The 17214-nt window shown below is 35.3% G+C and overlaps 2 protein-coding genes across 3 annotated transcripts in view; both read right to left on the reverse strand.

Annotated features, from left to right (window-relative positions):
• Window positions 1-5975: 5975 nt before the first annotated feature.
• Window positions 5976-6652, reverse strand: LOC104894343 (60S ribosomal protein L27a-3). Its single transcript, XM_010680557.4, has one exon. It carries the CDS (start codon window positions 6542-6544, stop codon window positions 6101-6103), a length of 444 nt encoding a protein of 147 aa, XP_010678859.1. The 5' UTR covers window positions 6545-6652; the 3' UTR covers window positions 5976-6100.
• A 1307-nt stretch (window positions 6653-7959) lies between these two features.
• LOC104894344 (DEAD-box ATP-dependent RNA helicase 30) overlaps window positions 7960-17214 on the reverse strand; it is a 39100-nt gene continuing 29845 nt past the window's right edge. The window contains exons 1-10 of one of the 2 annotated variants that reach the window (XM_010680558.4): window positions 13201-13473; window positions 12436-13076; window positions 12166-12345; window positions 11911-12072; window positions 11661-11815; window positions 10262-10354; window positions 10069-10154; window positions 9763-9989; window positions 8785-9018; window positions 7960-8552 (exon numbers count right to left, since the gene is read on the reverse strand). In XM_010680558.4, coding sequence (XP_010678860.1) covers window positions 8461-8552; window positions 8785-9018; window positions 9763-9989; window positions 10069-10154; window positions 10262-10354; window positions 11661-11815; window positions 11911-12072; window positions 12166-12345; window positions 12436-13076; window positions 13201-13262 — 1932 coding nt within the window. In that variant the 5' untranslated portion in view covers window positions 13263-13473 and the 3' untranslated portion in view covers window positions 7960-8460. Of the gene's footprint in view, window positions 8553-8784; window positions 9019-9762; window positions 9990-10068; window positions 10155-10261; window positions 10355-11660; window positions 11816-11910; window positions 12073-12165; window positions 12346-12435; window positions 13077-13200; window positions 13474-17214 lie in introns of those variants that run through there. The other variant, XM_057395272.1, reaches the window with a different exon arrangement.

The raw sequence follows: 17214 nt of genomic DNA on the forward strand, positions 1-17214 counted from the left end.
GATACCTATAGCATCCAAATTTATTCCTTGATGGAGTTTAATTGAGTTGCCTTTGAGCCATCTTATCTGTCGGATATGATACTCGTTTGTGAGCCATCTTATCTGTCGGATATGATACTCGTTTGTGAGCCATCTCCTATTCTTTTTATGAACCCATTACGACAATCCTAGATTGATCTACACAAGCCTCAGAAACCCAGAGAGACCCTGCCAATCTTGCTGTCTCGGAAAGTGATATTAATCGGGGAGCCCTTGTACTTAGAACATATAATCTTCGGCACCAATGAATTTCTGAATGTATGAATCCTTATAGCTTGCTGACCATTACTTCACTGGTGAGTTTTCAAAGGGCCTTTTCATTAGTTCTATCAAAGATAAAAAGAAATATAAACAAATTTGATAATCTAATACGAACCTCAAGGTGATTAAAAGTAGTACAACCTAAGAAATGTCTGGGATTGGACATAACTTTTGGGATGAAAAGGTGGGGTTTGGGCACAAAAACTTGCTCTGAAGTTTGGTCAGACCTTGCTCTACATGATGTGTCAAATCTTTAAATGTGTTGATACGATTAACCCTTTTTTTCATTAGGATTAATATTTTGAACCTTAAAATAACGGGTCTCTTCGGCAAAATACAGGTTGATGTTTGTATTAGTAAGTAGTCCTCTATTCCAAAACCTAATATTTAAAACTTCAAACTGTTAGTAGAGAGACCAAAACCTACCTTAAACACTACTTTTCACCAAACACTAGTTTCACCATTATTAGATTGTAACTTAGTTCAAACGCTAAAAGCTATTTCAAAAGATATTTGTCAAACAAGCCCAATATGCTTTAACCTAGTTAATTCTACACTGAAATGTTCAAGGATAATCTTTTATTATACAAAAATATATAAATAAAAACTCCAAAGTAGGGAATTTAAAAAAATCTAAACATGGACAATATTTTTTTAGTGAATTTGTTTATTTCTTTTTTCTTTAATACAATCAGTTTATTTGATTTATGTTTCATATAAGTTATAACGCATTAATTAATATGTCATCTCAAGGTTGAATTTTAATTTCCAACCCATTTGTTAATAAATTAGGTTTCTTAACCTGTTATCCGACCCAACAACAACTTCTTAACAGGCTTTAATTCTACTATGCCTTGAAAGCCTTATATTTTATCATTTTTGTTGCCATAATTTTAAAATTTGTCAGTTTTAGTTTAATTTTCATGAACTTTTCTTCCTTCTTTTATGAGTAACTTGTGCATTAATTTGATGGTTTCATCGATCTACTCCCTTTGGGGAGTCATGATTTGTGATTTCAGCTTACAACATTGATGCTTTAAGGGGTCGTTTGGTTCAATATATGAAATGGAAAGGGAATGGACACAAATAGAGGAAGGGAATGGTAACAAAAATGATTTCCTCTATTGAGTGTTTGGTTCAAGTCAAGTAAGGAAATGAAGGGTGACCATTACCTTCAAGTAATGGATTTTGTTACTTGAGGGGGAGGGGGAGGTAATAAATTGGGGGAATCCATTACCATCAAGTAATGGTAAGGGGTTGATGTAGGGTTGAACCAAACAAGAAGAAAGTAAACCGGTAATTGATTCCGTTTCTTGAAACCCAAAAATAATGAACCAAACGACCCCTAAGATATCTATATTATTGTTGCAGATTAGAGTCCATAGTAGTAAATTGGATGAAAATTTTATCTAGATTATTTTCAATTAAGGATAATTTAAAAACGAAAGAAATAGTAAATCAATAAGATATTTGACCTCTTAGAAACATAATGAATTACATGCTTCGTTTCTTGTTGTTTAATTCAACGTATCCTCAATTCATCACCATTACATATTGTTAGCATCTCTTTCTCCTCAAGCTACAAAATTCATTTGTACAATAATTGTAACATTTTCCTTTTCTTTTTAAGGCTTGAACCAAACACCCAATACATACAGGTTACAAGTCAAAAAAATTTAAATTTTATTTTACACGGTACCATGGTAGTATTTTAAAATCCGCAGGGTACCTTATAATTTTAAAAATTATTTAAATAAAATACATAAAATGCGCTTAATAACTAACGGCGTCAAGTTTTCTTTGATCATTAAAACCTAATTATTCTAATTAATCTCTAATTAAATAAATTAATACTAATTTATTCATAAATAATCTTACTTAACTATATTGAAAAGAAAAAATAAACTTCCTCACCACCCTATCGCTAGTGCCGCACAGAAAACCACCCTCCCCTAACCCAACACTACCGCCACATTGCCTTGGAGAACCACCCCCACTCGAAAAAACATTCGAAATTCCCTCCCACCCTCGAAAACCTACCCCCACCCCCTTAAAAACCACCCACCCCTCGAAATCCGCCCCCTTCCAACAAAAGTCTCTTCCACTCATTACTCTTTCTCTCCCCTCTCAACAGACGTCTTTGTGTGTTCCAATGGATGTCCTCAAATGACATTAAAATTCAATAGCACCCTAGAATTTATTGGAACAGAAAACTCTACAATCTACATCAAATCCAAAAATGCGACCTAAAAGGAGACCTTTGCTACAATCCCTATAATTGCTTGCTTCAAGATTCGAACCCTCGCCCTTTCATCAATGATTAAAGCACCATCCCCTCCAAAATTCCCCCACTTTTCGATGGGTCTGCTTTTTTTTTTTAGAAGGGGGTGCATTTTGAGGGATGAGGGTGGTTTTTAAGGGGGTGGGGGTGTTCAGAGAAAGGTGTTGAATGCGGAGGAAATAGGAGGAGAAGGTGGTGGGTGGTGCAATAGTGGTACAATCCCTAAAATTGCTTGAAAATAAGGGATTTGTTTGGCAAAAATACATGTCACGGTAGTTGTCAGTTGGTGTACTAGTGTAGTGATTAGCTGTCGCATATTATTTGTTAGAGTTTGACCATGAAAATTGCTTTTATGATGATTAGTGTAGCGAAACTTGATGTTATTTTAGAAAAATAACAAAAATAAGCCACATACAATCTTCAAAGACTACTCCAAAAGTTACCTCAATCCTACAACCTAATATTTATAACTCTAAAACGCTGGTCAAATTTCCAAAGCTACTTTGTACACTAATTTTCACGAGTAAATTAGAATCCATACTAGTAAATTGGATGAAAATTTTATCAATAATGACTTGAATATTTTTTACTTAAGGATAATTTATCGAGCAAAAAGAACGGTAAATTAATAGCATGTTTGACTCAATATTTTTGGATCCTTCAAAACATAATTGCTTACATAATTGCCACTGGATGGCTGTGTGTGACAATGCTCCTTTTGTCTTCAATTTACACGGTTCACATGGTGATGAGTTTTTTCACATGGCGAGCAATGACATGTTTTGTCATTTGGTGATGGGTTTTATGTCACCAATGGGATGCATGTTTTTTTTGTTCAACCCAAAATTTCTGATTTTGGTGATGGGTTTGATCACCATTGGGAGTGCTCTTAAGACCCTTTTCCTCTCAAGTAACAAAATCCATTTGTGTGGTAATTATTACCATTCCCTTTTTTTTTCAAAACTTGAATCAAACACCTAATACAGGTCAAGTTATGTTATTATTTCATTTCTCTATTTACTTTCATAGTTTCATTCCATGACTTTCATCAAATATGCTAAAAGCACACCCACGGTACGTCTGGCTAATAAGGTGAGACTCACATACATCAGGAACCCACAAGAACTTGCAATATAGACGCTTGGGGACTTAGGTCGGGTTTCGAAAGGTTACTTAAGAATTCATGTCTTGAGAAGTACAAATCTCAGTGTGTTCAGGTGTTGCAAATATATTTCTACATTGTTCTTTGTCAATAAGTATAGAGGGAGAAATAATTCTTCCAATGGTAAATATGAATGCCATGAATCAAATTGCAAAACTTACTCTGTTGCAGCAAAGCATGTGACACAGAAGATTTTCACTGCACGGTAGAAGTCTCTCTGTTTTCACAGCGTCGGAGTTACTTCCAATTGAAGTAGTTTCCAACTTCGTGCAGGGTATTAGAGTTGTGAAATTTGCATGAAAGGATATAATATTTGGCATTCAGGATTCATTCGATAGAGAGTAAAACATTTTCATAGAAAACAATTTTTCTTCCTCTTTCTTATCTCTCTTAAATATTCCTCTTACTATCTCCTTTACTTTTCCTTTCATTTCACATCTTTCTTACATAAAACCAAACAACAAAAAACTGATTTTGAAATTAGATCTTCTATTATAAATTGTCTAGTGTAAAATTCATTTTACACCCAATCAAATAGAGCCATAATCAAAGCACTTGACGACTAAAAATTAATGTGTACAACTTGTAGCAACGAGCAAACGATTAAATAACCAAGAATGTCTTGGCCTAGTGGTTAAGATTGAGGTGCTGTGAACGATAGGTCACATGTTCGATTCCCCCTCCCCTTCTTTGTACTTTGTACCGCCTTCGTGGCTCATATGGATAAAAAAAAAAAAACGATTAAATAAGATTGTATAGATCAAAACCCTTACTCATCCACTGCTTCTATTCCAGAAGCAAAGTTCACAACTTCAAACATTCACCATTACTGAAATACTAGTAAATCACTATAATTCTCACATCATCTCAAACATTGAAAATATGTCCAAATTTCTCTATATCAAATTATCAATCCACAAAAAAAAAAAACATAGAGTAACTAACCACATTCACCTCAAAAATAACCTTACTCAACAATACATGCTAATTCCTACTAGATATCTTGATTACTGCATCTCAAAAACAAAAAATGCGACTAAAGAGACCCATCTTACTCTTAACTAATACCTCGAATATATATAATCTTCAAGAGTAGCCTAAAAATCTAGAAATATATCTGGATTTCTCAACCAATATCCATCCACAGAAACCACCTGCAACAACGAATCGATATCACCTCAAAACTACCGTCTTCGACTCTTCAACGATTCATGCAGATTCCTAACAGTTATCTAGATCGCTAAGCATCAAAGACAAAATCTAAATAAACAGCCTCATCTTACTCTTATATACTTCTAAATTCTAATACCTAGAAGATCGAATGACCTTAAAGAGTAGAGCCTAAACGTCTAGAAATATGTCCACATTTCTGAAGCAAAATCCATCCACTAAAAAACTACTTGCAATAACTAATCAAATTTCATCTGAAATACTACAGTCTTCGACAACACAAGCTGATTACTAGCTGTTTCCTAGATTGCTAAGCATCAAATACAGAATCTAAATAAACACTCACCTCAAAAACAACCGTCTTCAACAATACATACTTATTCCTAACAATTTTCCAGATTGCTAAGCATCAACAACAGTATCTAAAGAAACACTCACCTCAAAAATTACCATCTTCTACTATACTTGCTGATTCCTAACAGTGCTCTAGATTGCTAAAATTATTTCCAGAACTAATCAATTTCACCCAACAAATTCAACGTCTTCGACGAAGGATGCCGATTCCTAACAGTTTTCACGATTACTAACCATCAAAAATAGAATCAAAATTCAAAACAAACAATCTCATCTTACTCTTAACTAACACATCCATCAATAAACAACCTTCAACACAAATCTCAAAAATCTAAAATGTCAACAAAATCACCGATCAAACAAACCAAAACACAAAATATCTTCACATAACGATCAAACACAAAACCAAAATCTAATTCCATTTCATTTAAACAATAAAAAAGGTTCTCAAAATCTAAAATGTAAATAAAATTACCAGATCTAAAACAAAACCAAATATACCAAAACCTAATTCCATTTCATTTTAACAACAATAGCCGAATCGAACACTTGGACACCAATATCCGAGTAGACACACAATCTGTGTATGAGTAACATAGCAACCTTCAACACAAATCTCAAAATCTAAAATGTCAATAAAAATACCATACTAATAAGAATCAAACAAACCAAAACACTTCACATAACGATCAATAACAAAACCAAATATACCAAAACCTAATTCCATTTCATTTAAACAACAATCAAAAGAGTTCTCAAAATTCCAGATCTAATCCAAAAAAACAATACTTGTATATCATTTCCGCATAAAAAACAAAACCCTCTTCTAAAAATTAAGCAGTAAGAAGAACAGCACCACCATTCTCCTTAATCTTCTTCTCAGCAATCTTAGAAATCAACTTAGACTTAACAACAATAGCTTGATTATCAGGCAAAACACCTTTACCAAGAACCTTAAAATACCCAAACTGAGTGACGTCAATAACCGGTGCTTTCCCTTCTTTAGAAGCCTTCTCTTTGACGTCATCAGGTACCATTGACCAAAGCTTATCAAGGTTGACTATGGGGCAATGAAATTTGTTACGAAGCCTATGAAAATAACGCATACCAACTTTACCAAAATACCCTGGATGGTATTTATCGAACATGATTCTATGGTGATGCATACCTCCAGCATTACCTCTACCTCCTGGATGTTTTCTGTGTTTTCCCACACGACCGTGTCCGGCTGACACGTGGCCTCTCTTCTTCCTGTTTTTCTTGAAACGGGTTGTCATGGTGGAAGGTTGGGAATTCTGGGTGTGGGAGAGACGGCAGAGGAGAGAGACTAGGGTTTTGAAGATTATGAATTTATAAGGAGGTTTGTTGGGAGATTTAGGGTTTTTTGAAATGGGCTGATGATGGAAATGGGATGTTTATTGGTGATAATAAGGTTCTTTAGCACTAGCCCAAGCCCACAATATTTTTTTTTTGTGTACTGTCTGATGATGCTTTATTTTTATTTTTTTTTGTTGAGATATCGAAACGTAAAAATATTAGCGATAGCAGTGACTAATCTCCTTATTCTCTCAGTTTCTTTGTATGTTGTTTTGTTGTTTAAGGGGTTTTTTTTGGCATTTTTATTTGTCTTTCTATAGTTTATTGTTCATTCAGAAAAAAAAAATCTTTTGTGTTAATTCGATTTTTTTACAAAAAAATTGATATTTTAAAAATAAATATTGAGACAAACCTATAATGTTTTGCCTAATAGTAACATTTATTTTTTGTAAATGAACGTAGATTAATGGTTAATGGTTAGATTGAGATAGTTTTATATAGTATAAAAGTCTAATTATTACAACTTTTGAGTACAGAAACTACAAGACAAGGATATGTACATAATTCTCCTTTCTTTAATATATTATGCTCGACTCGGTTCTCTCTTTAGTTTTCTAGAGAGAGTTTGTTCCCTCTAGGTTTTCCCTTGGGAGGGTTTCTTCCTAGCCTCCGCGGTTAGGGTTTTCACTTTTTTAAAGCTTTCTCCTTTCTTCTTTCTTCCTCTTCTTCTTCCTTCATCCTTTTCTTAGGGGCTACCACTGGCGTCTTAACCAGTGGTAAGCCCCGAAAAATCCTATTTATTTGCTTTCAATAAAAGTTCCCATCTTTTAGATGTTGATTGTGTTGGTTTTTGAAGAATTAGGGTTTCACAACTTCTGTAAAATTATGGAAGACTATTGGAATACGTTCATCCCAAAATTTCCGCTTCTGCAGATCGTATGCCGAACCATAGCGAACTCACAGATTGCATTGCTTCAGATGAAGATTTTTATTAAGGCAAAATTAAATCAAATCTGCGATGTTTACATTTCTAGGGTGATATGTATTTCTATTAGAATTTTATGTTTTTCAGAAATGGCTTGTAAGTGCCGTTTGGCGAAATATTAATGAAATCCCTTTTCTTTCCGTTAAAAAAAAGAAAAAAAGGATATGTACATAATTTCTGTAGAAGAATTTTAATTGCTAATATTACACATAGTTTGTTGAATATAAAAGGAATAATAAACCAAGCACGACATATGAATTCAAAAATCACAAGTACCTTACTTCCTCTTCCAACCCCAAAAAAAAAACTAAACCACAAAAAAAAAAAAAAAAAAAAAATAGTCTCAAGTGACACAGGTATCAACTGTAAGAAAGAAAACAGCTCCAGGCATCAACTGTAAGTGGAAACAATATGATTTATCAGGAACACAGAATTCAGTCAATACATAAATACTAGTTAGCTAAGAAAACCATTGCAACAAACCAACAAAAAGCACTAACATATATAGAAGAAAATCTCATCTATTCTGATTACAACCCAGGTGCAGAGAAAAAATCAGGTGCTGCTCTACATCGCTAAATGATCCTAAAATTTCCGAGCAATAAATAAAAACAGGTGAACATCAATCATTTTGTGAGTTAACTAGAGCATCCGGTACACATAGATATGGTAATGGTATCCTTCATATCAGCTTCTACACAGTGGAGAGACGAGTGTCGACCTCCGTATAAGGTAACTTGTATATCCTCAAAAAGATGGTCGGGACTACTTTCATCTAGTACTTGAAGCCACCAATGATAAGTGATCCAGTTTTCGGGCTGCTGAGAGGGATTGGATGGCATACCATAATGAGTTGTTCTCCGAGAGAAACTCATCTCTAAACTTCTTCAACTACCATCTTCTGCCGACAGGGATAGTATTTGATCCAGATTTCTGAGACCTATTACCAAAGCCTCCCCGACCCCTTGAGCGGAAATTGCCACCTGATCATTGAAACAAGATTCATCATCACCCATCGAACATGTATTTTATTTGTTCTTTTTAATTGCAACATTTAGACTAACGCATCAAAAACTCAAACTGTCTTGGTATATAGAATTAAAAAAATATTGATATTTTGACAAGAATTATTTAAAAATAAAAAGTAGGATCATTGCAGACGAAACAGGTTGTCGTTTCAAATAATTAGCTAGTGCTTAGAAAGCAGAAGATTACCCCCAAAATTGGAGCCACTCGATTGGGCCATTGCAGACAAAGCAGGTGGAATCATCTGTCCTGCTTCTCTTAATATCTTAATGAGTTCCCTTGTAAACTTAGCATTTGAGTGAGTGAAAAATGTGTAGGCGGTTCCTTTGGCCCCAGCACGACCAGTTCTTCCTATCCTGTGAATGTAATCCTCAAGGCTTGTCGGGAAATCATAGTTTATCACACATTTTATGTCCTTCACATCTACAAGCAGGGAAAAACCAATGTCAGATTAACTTACTACGAGAAAGTAGCAATATGCCCTCCCTTATCCCTGCACCTATGCGATCTCATGGATCAAATTTAAGATAACACATTCATCATGTAAATGTGCCCACCTTCACCTAACAGGGATAAGGAGCAGCAGCATCAATTCTCACTCTTCAACTGAATAAGCTTGTCACAGTGTACCCGGCTGCCTTGACTACCAGCTCCGTAACCATGGATGGGTGGCAATATCTTCAACTACACTACTTAAGACACTTGGTGAGAGCACTAAGCCAATCCAGGCACATCTACTATATATATAATACCTCCCCATAGACTTTCAAATTTTCAAATATGCCTGCCCCAGATCATAGCCAACAAAAGCTCCCCAGAAAAAATATTACTAAGTATGGCAGAAGGATCTGAAGATTGCCCAAAGACCAAACGTCACCAACCACAGCAAGATGGTGTCCATCAAGGCCACAGGTGTCCAATCCAGACCGAGGTCTGATAGCACCTGTCTTTGAAAGCAAACAATCTGCACTGCAAGACAAGGCACAAAGGCAACCCAGAAACAATCACCAGTCTTTGCAAGTTGCAATATGGCACTCTCACCTCCCACCCAAACCACAAATACTTGACAGGAACTGGACAGCAGCCGGCTAACAAGCCTAGATTTTCAAAACAACACCTAGGACCTACAAGGAAATAATCAAGACTCCTAGCACGCAATCATCCTACCAAGACCACGTGCAGCAACATCAGTGGCAATCATTATAGGACTTCTGCCACTTTTAAATTCTGACAGGACCCAATCCCTTTCGGACTGGTCTTTATCACCATGAATAGCCAGAGCTGGCCATCCATCTACTCTCAACTGTCTTGTGACCTGGTCGCATCCTTTTTTGGTTTCCACAAATATAAGAATTTTGCTCCTATCCATTATTTCTTTAAGCAGACTAATTAACCTGAAAAATAGATTGAGGTTAGAAAGAAACCAGAAGGTATATGAACTAATTAAAAAGCTATTGCAAAAGGCAGATGAACCTGTTGTACTTCTCCAAATCAGTCATGACTTCAATAACTTGACAAATAGAATGGTTAGCCTTCAGATCTTGAGATCCAATAACCACCTGGACACAATAATGTCATTAGTCAAAATGATCAGACAAGGACAAAATATCTGGCAAATTAAACATTAAGAATATATTATAGAGAATGGAAGGGTATTTAAGCAGACCTTGTAGGGATTACGTAAAAACTGTCTTGCCAGGGATTCTACCTCTCGCGGCCATGTAGCACTCCAGTATAAAGTCTGTCTATCTGGTCGGATCTACATATTGCAAAGGCACAAATCAATACTGAGGCCTTTAAGCAAAAAAAAGTAATTAATTCAACCAAAAAGCTCTTCAGGAAACAACATTTAATTTGTTAACTAGCTTACTTGTAAATGTTTATACAAGACCAAGCAACTTCAATGGGAATTGGGAATTACAGTGTATTGCAACATACATAAGTGCATTACAAGTCAGATAACTCAAAAAGTTTGGTGCTCATATGTGAATAATCTGTCCTTTTGCAGAAAAACCCTAACAAAGAGGTATTCACTAGAAAACTCATAATGGGAGTTTCTAAAATGCTTCACTTTGAACTTCAAAGGTAACTAGAAACCGCCTTTCTACTTATCAGCTTGTACATTCAGCAATTTCACTGGACACACATCCAACATGCCCACCTCATTTTCCAAAAGAAAACATCGAACAAAAAACATGGACAACAACTTCAAGTATAAAGATGGCAATGACTAAAAAGAACCCATTATGGATTATCGCATTGCAAGGTTAAAGGAGATGCAGCTATATGAGTCTTCACACCAGCAAGCATCAAGAGCCGTGACAGAATAAAATCAATGCCAGGAACAGGTGCTAGGGGACTGGCAAGATGCAACCATCGTCTCTGTAAACTGAAATATTGTGAACCTTCTTTGTCTTTGCAGATAATAGATATAGGCCTTAATAATAACTGAACAGGTGTATAATCAAACAGATTGACTGGTGAAATCATTCTTCCATATCCTAACAGCTCCCCCCCCCCCCAAACACCCCCCACAAAAGGCACACAAGAAGATGGTAAACAGCCCACATCTCCTAAAAATAGTAGTGTTTGCGAATCTATGTAACCACTAATTAACAAATATAAGACTTACCAATTGTTTTGCGATGCAATTACTCACTCCTTCTGCCATACTGAGTTATCCAGACTCAGCAATTGATGTCATACACACAGGTGTTAGACTCGGCCATTTTCTGATATTTTGCATATTTATGGTCCAAAAAAAATATTGCCACGACACGAACCCGTATCGATATTGTATTTCGCGAATGAGAAGTCTTAAGTTATATAAGGTGTATGGAAAAAAAAACCATAAGGTAATCAAAATCTAGGATGTTCAAAGAACCTTCACTCCATATTTTTTGCTAACTAAACAAGATTTACTTTGATAAGTTGCAAAGAGCAGCTACTAACAAAGCACAGTGCAATACTATAAGGTCTTATTACAATATTTGAAAGCACAACCACCACGAGTACACCACAAAGGCCAGAAATAGCATACTAAAGAAGCTAGTGAACTTACTTACCTGGGAAATTATATTCCTGATTTGAGGTTCAAAACCCATGTCTAACATACGGTCAGCCTCGTCCAATACCAGATATGTAACTCTTTTAAGATTGGTGTGTTGGGCTTCCAACATATCTATCAATCGACCAGGTGTAGCTATCACAATCTCAACACCTGACAAAATGCAACCATATTTATCAGTTTCCTGCATCACACTAATAACTCGACAATTTAAACATAGATAAAGCATTTATCAAAAAAGCATCTACCTCTTTTGAGATCACGGATTTGTGGTCCTTTTGGAGCACCCCCATAAATGCAAGTACTCCTAACATTAGCACGAGATCCGAATTTCAGAACTTCCTCTTGTATTTGCACAGCCAATTCTCGAGTGGGAGCTATTACTAATACAATCGGACCATCACCGTATTCTGGAGAATGCAACACAACTCAGTAAATTGAACAAAAGCCAAAATAGCCAAAATAATTTATCCCAAAACTTGAAACAGACCAGAAGTACTGACCCAATTTCGGCTGAGCACTAACGTGCACCAGAGCAGGCATCAAATAAGCCAATGTCTTCCCGGACCCAGTCTCAGCAATGCCAATCAGATCTCTACCTTTTAGAGCCATTGGCCAGCCCTGAGATTGAATTGGAGTAGGCTCAAGAAACCCCAACTTAGCCATGACATCAAGACAATAAGCTTCACAACAAACAAAACACAATTATCAGTGACCAAAACATTACACAAGCACATCAATGCACATAACGGCAAGATAAGCTTGAGTTATACCAGGGAGTCCAGCCTCATGAAACGACTGAATAGGCCGAGGGACATCGTGCCCTTCCACAGTGATATCCCGACTAGCTCGATACATCATCACCTCTTGATCAGACATAGCTCGTACCGATGAACTCTCCAAGTAGAAATCCTTCTCAAAGGGAACCAAGTTCCTAAACTCTTGTTTGGGAAGTGCCATCGAATCCAAATCATCGCCTCCTCGTCCTCTCCCCCCACCTCGCCCACCACCAAATCCTCCTCTACCAGGAGGCCCACTGCTAAAACCTCTCCCACCACCTCTCCCATCAAAACCTCTCCCTCCTCCTCCTGCTCTACCGCCACCCCTCCTTGCATCAAAACCTCTACCACCGCCATTCGAATGACTAAAATCGCTTCTCCTACCCCCAAAATCACTACCTCTACTCCCACCACTAAAACTATCTCTACCTCTACCAGCTGACCCTCTATCATCATGACCACCACTACGCCCAATATCGAAGGTCCGCTTAACCGGAGCTTCGAAAGGAGGGTACCCATTTGACCCGGATGCCGGTAAATGGGGCCCAATCATAGTCGGCCCACCATAAGGTCTATAAGGTGGTGGGGCACCGCCCACCGGACCACCCATAGGTGGTGGAGGCCCAATCAAATCACTGCAATTAAATTTAATCATTGTACTAAAGTATTAAATTCACATAATTGAAAATTTGTGCACAAATTATAAAGATCTCGGAAACTAACAGTAATATAAAGCGAAGAAGAGAGAGAAAGGGATACCTGCGACGTTCGCGGTAGGAGGAAGGGTCGGAGTAGCGATTGTCGTAGTGATTGTAACTCATGTTTCTCGATTTAGGGTTTTTTAGGGTTTACTGAAATTGCAGGGAAATAGAGTTCGATAAATTTGGGGGTTTTTGGGGAATCAAATCAAAATAGAATTGCGGAGAAAATAGGAGGATATTTATTAGAACGGAGGAGAAAAAAAGACGAAAGTGAACAACAACACACACAGGTATCTTAGCGTACGATTAGCCGACTTGCCCGACTAGTGTGCGTAGTAGAAGAGCTAGATATTTATTGCATGCTTTTTCGTTTGTTCCCTTTTTTAAAAGATTTTTTTTTTATATTCATAATGGATATGCAAATGACGTTTATAATCAATTCCTGAAAAATCGAAAATTCTAACACAAATACATAACACTTTATATGTATATATACATAAAAGATTCGATTAAAATAGCATTTATAAAAAAAAAGTCATAAGAAATAATATAATTTGTAAATTCGCTTTGATTCGGCTTAATTTTCGATGATGTATAGTCGTTTTGGTGAAAATACTTTTATGGTCTTCTAAATTATCACGGACAATATAGATTGTCATATCTTCGTCTTTCATTACACAAACAATAAAACAAAAATTGAACATATTAAAATAAATACCATCTTAAGGATGGGATGGTACTTATTGGAAACAATTAAAGGAGTTTTGGGGGGGATTATCACCGGTAAAAGCACCATTGAAACCTACAAAGATTCATAATTAAGGCAAAGAACAAAAGAGTTGAAAAAGAAAGAGAAAGAAGGGTAAAGAATGAAGGAAAGACCTTCAAACAAGCAGAAAAACCCGACACATAGAGGTTAGGAAAAAAAAAACCTCCCAAGGAGAAATCCTAGAGGGAACGAAAAAAATCTTTCCAAAGGAAAATCCTCCCGAAGGAAAACCCTAGAGGGAACGAGAGAGTTGACCTTTTTTCCTTTATTAAAAAACAAAAGAAAATTAGACAAGCTAAAGTTATATCATATTCGCATGAGACTCTCATCTCCTCAATATATTAAAACTAACCTTGTTTTCATGCAAAAGGTGTGAAAGTAAATAACAAATTTCTGTAGGCATTTGATGTTCCTTTATTCTCAATCCATTCGATCCGCTTGGTTGTTTTTCCCTCCTCTTAGTTTGATTCGTTTACGCACCGAATCAAAAGCACGCTAATTATTAATTAATGCATGATAACAATTACTCTCTCACTCTGTTTTTATTTTGTTAATCTTCTCAAGTTCTCACTTTCAATTTTAGTGTGTTTTTAATGTTCTCACTTTGAATCTATCTGTTTTGGGCTAATAAATCTTCCAATAATATCCTCATTTGTTTCTAATAGTTACACTCAATACCTAACTAAAAATAATAAAATCTTCCCTCGTGGTCCCCGAAATTACCCATTTAGTTCCTAACTCACCCCCTCTCCTCTCTATTAACGTCTTTCTCCTCCTTCTCGATCTTTCTCCTCTCTGATCACATGCTCTTGGTCTTTCAAAAGGGAAATTGTAGTTAAAAGTGTTGTGTTATTATTCGTAGATGATGGAGAGGAGAAATGAAGAAATACGAATGAAGAATTTTGGAGCGTTTAACTGTAATTTGCTTATGGGAGTTAGAGATAAAAGTTAATAGTATAGAGGAACAATTAACCATGGGAGCTCTTCCACTAAATTAGGGATTTTTTTTTAAAAAAAGTTGATAATCTAGTTTGGGAAGTTACTGACTTCATTCTAATTATACGATTTTGTTGCTAAGTTTTTTTTGCTTAATTAAAGTAATCAGTTACCTTTTTACCTTTTTATATATTTTAATGTCTCCAACCTCTTCCAATATAAGATATAAGTTGGCAAAAAAAAGTTCCGTAAAAAAGGTTAAATTCCGCAAAAACAAATTCAATAATTGAAAATACATTAAAAAAAACCTTTTTAACAAGGATGAATTTCAACAAGAAAAATTTTAGTTAAGCAAAAAAAATTAATTTCAACAAAAAATAAGTTTAATTCAGCAAAGATAAGTTAAGTTCAGCAAAATTAATTAAGTTAATAAAAATTAAGTTAAGTTCAACAAATATAAGCTAAGGAGAATAGAGCAGTGGAGCTCAATTGTCAACTAGCACAAACCTGGATCAGATCCCCATCTACATTATTTTTTCTATCCGGTAATGTTTCTCCCCTTGAACTTTTATAAGATAGGGGACTTATTACGTACCAATTTTCCTCCATTTTTGTGGGATTTCGAACTTTCTAGGCATTGCAACTTCCAACCAAATAACATTAAATTAAATTATTTCCTACGAACTTGAATTTATATGTTTCTTTACGTCAAGAAAATCAGTATTAAAGTCTTCTTATCTCACTCAACTAAAACTTTTTATAGTAATCAAACTGATGTTTACTTATTCTAATTGAACATGATTTTTAGTTATAATATATTCTAACAATTTATTGATCTAACAAGATGTCAAGCTATATAATATATATATATATATATATATATATAGGAATAGGATCTTGTGAAAACACCCATTAAAATGAAAACTGAAAACACAAGATCTGGAGCGTTGATTTTTAATCGTATCATTCTCGCATCGCGTACTCTCTGGTTCTCTTTTTACTCCTATGTTATTCTACTGATGCATCCCAAAAAAAATAACTCCAACAAATACAACTACACCACCACCAACAACAAAAACAACGCAACACACACAACACAGGGAAGGGAAATTCCTACTTAAAACTCTTTCTCTCTCTTCAATCTCTCTCATCTCCAACGAATTTTCCGGCATCAAAACGACGCTGTTTAACACCTTTCTTTCTCATCTTCAACGTATATTATAATATTGCTCTGAAGAAAAGCTTTTTTTTTTGACGATTTTTCAAATTTCAGCTTTTCAATCGCTAATCAAAAGAGAAAATCCAAGAATTTTTGGATTTAATCTATTTTTTTGTTGAATTTCTTTTTGTAAATCGTTTTTTTTGGTCGGAAATTGAGAATTTTGGAGATTTTTTTTGTTGGTATGGAGAGGGTAGAAATGGCGGTGGTAACAGCGGAGACACTCCATCAACACCTCGCATTTCTTGTGCAATAAACAATCCTGCAAATTACCATTAACGGCGGAAAAAACGGTGGAAGAAGGAAAAAGAGAAAAGGAGGAGAGAGAAAGTTAAGGTGGCGCCAAGAAGTGGTGGGAGGAGATGAGAAGGTGTGATGTGATGATGATGATGGTGTTGTGGAGGAGAGAGAAAGTTGGGTTGTGGATATGGTGGAGAAGACATGGAAATTTCAGTAAAATTTCTTGATTTGATGAAGATGAAGATGATTAGAGAGTTTTCATGATTTGTGTGGAGAAGTTAAGGGGAAATGGCAGTTGGTAAAGAAAGAGTTAAAAAAAGTGTACAACAGACATAAAGGCAACTGTTGTTGTAGTAGTACATTATTTTTATAGTTATCTTAGAAGTGGAAGAAGTTACTCTTATAGCATATAAAGTTATCCTAAAAGTGCTAAAAGTTACCCTTGAAATATATATAAAATTACCCTAAAATTGCTAAAAGTTACCCTAAAAATAGTAAAAGTTACCCTAAAACTGGTAATAGTTAGAACTACCCTTAATATAATAAAGTTACCCCAAAACTGGAAAAAGTTACCCTAAAAGTGTTAAAAGTTACCCTAAAAGGGTTAAAAGTTACCCTTGTTTTCAGTTTTCAAATTAAGAGGTGTTTTCAGCGGATCCTAACCCCTATATATATATATATATATATATATATTATATATATATATATATATATATATATATATATATATACCAAGCGAAAATCTGTCATCAAAATTTTGATAATACAATCAAGGCATTGCGTCCTTAAACAACAAATTAAATGGAACCAAAAAGTAACTCTAAAAAAATGACAAACTATTTTGCCTAGTAATTGATTTCATCAATATATTTACAACTTTTCTTTCTCACTTTCTCCTTATCTATTAT

Source organism: Beta vulgaris, chromosome 5 (assembly GCF_026745355.1).
Source record: "Beta vulgaris subsp. vulgaris cultivar EL10 chromosome 5, EL10.2, whole genome shotgun sequence".
In the NCBI taxonomy this organism is placed as follows: Eukaryota; Viridiplantae; Streptophyta; class Magnoliopsida; order Caryophyllales; family Amaranthaceae; genus Beta; species Beta vulgaris.

Excerpts from the sequence above, each read along its gene's own strand:
- LOC104894343 (XM_010680557.4), bottom strand. The coding sequence starts at position 6,544 with ATGACAACCCGTTTCAAGAAAAACAGGAAGAAGAGAGGCCACGTGTCA.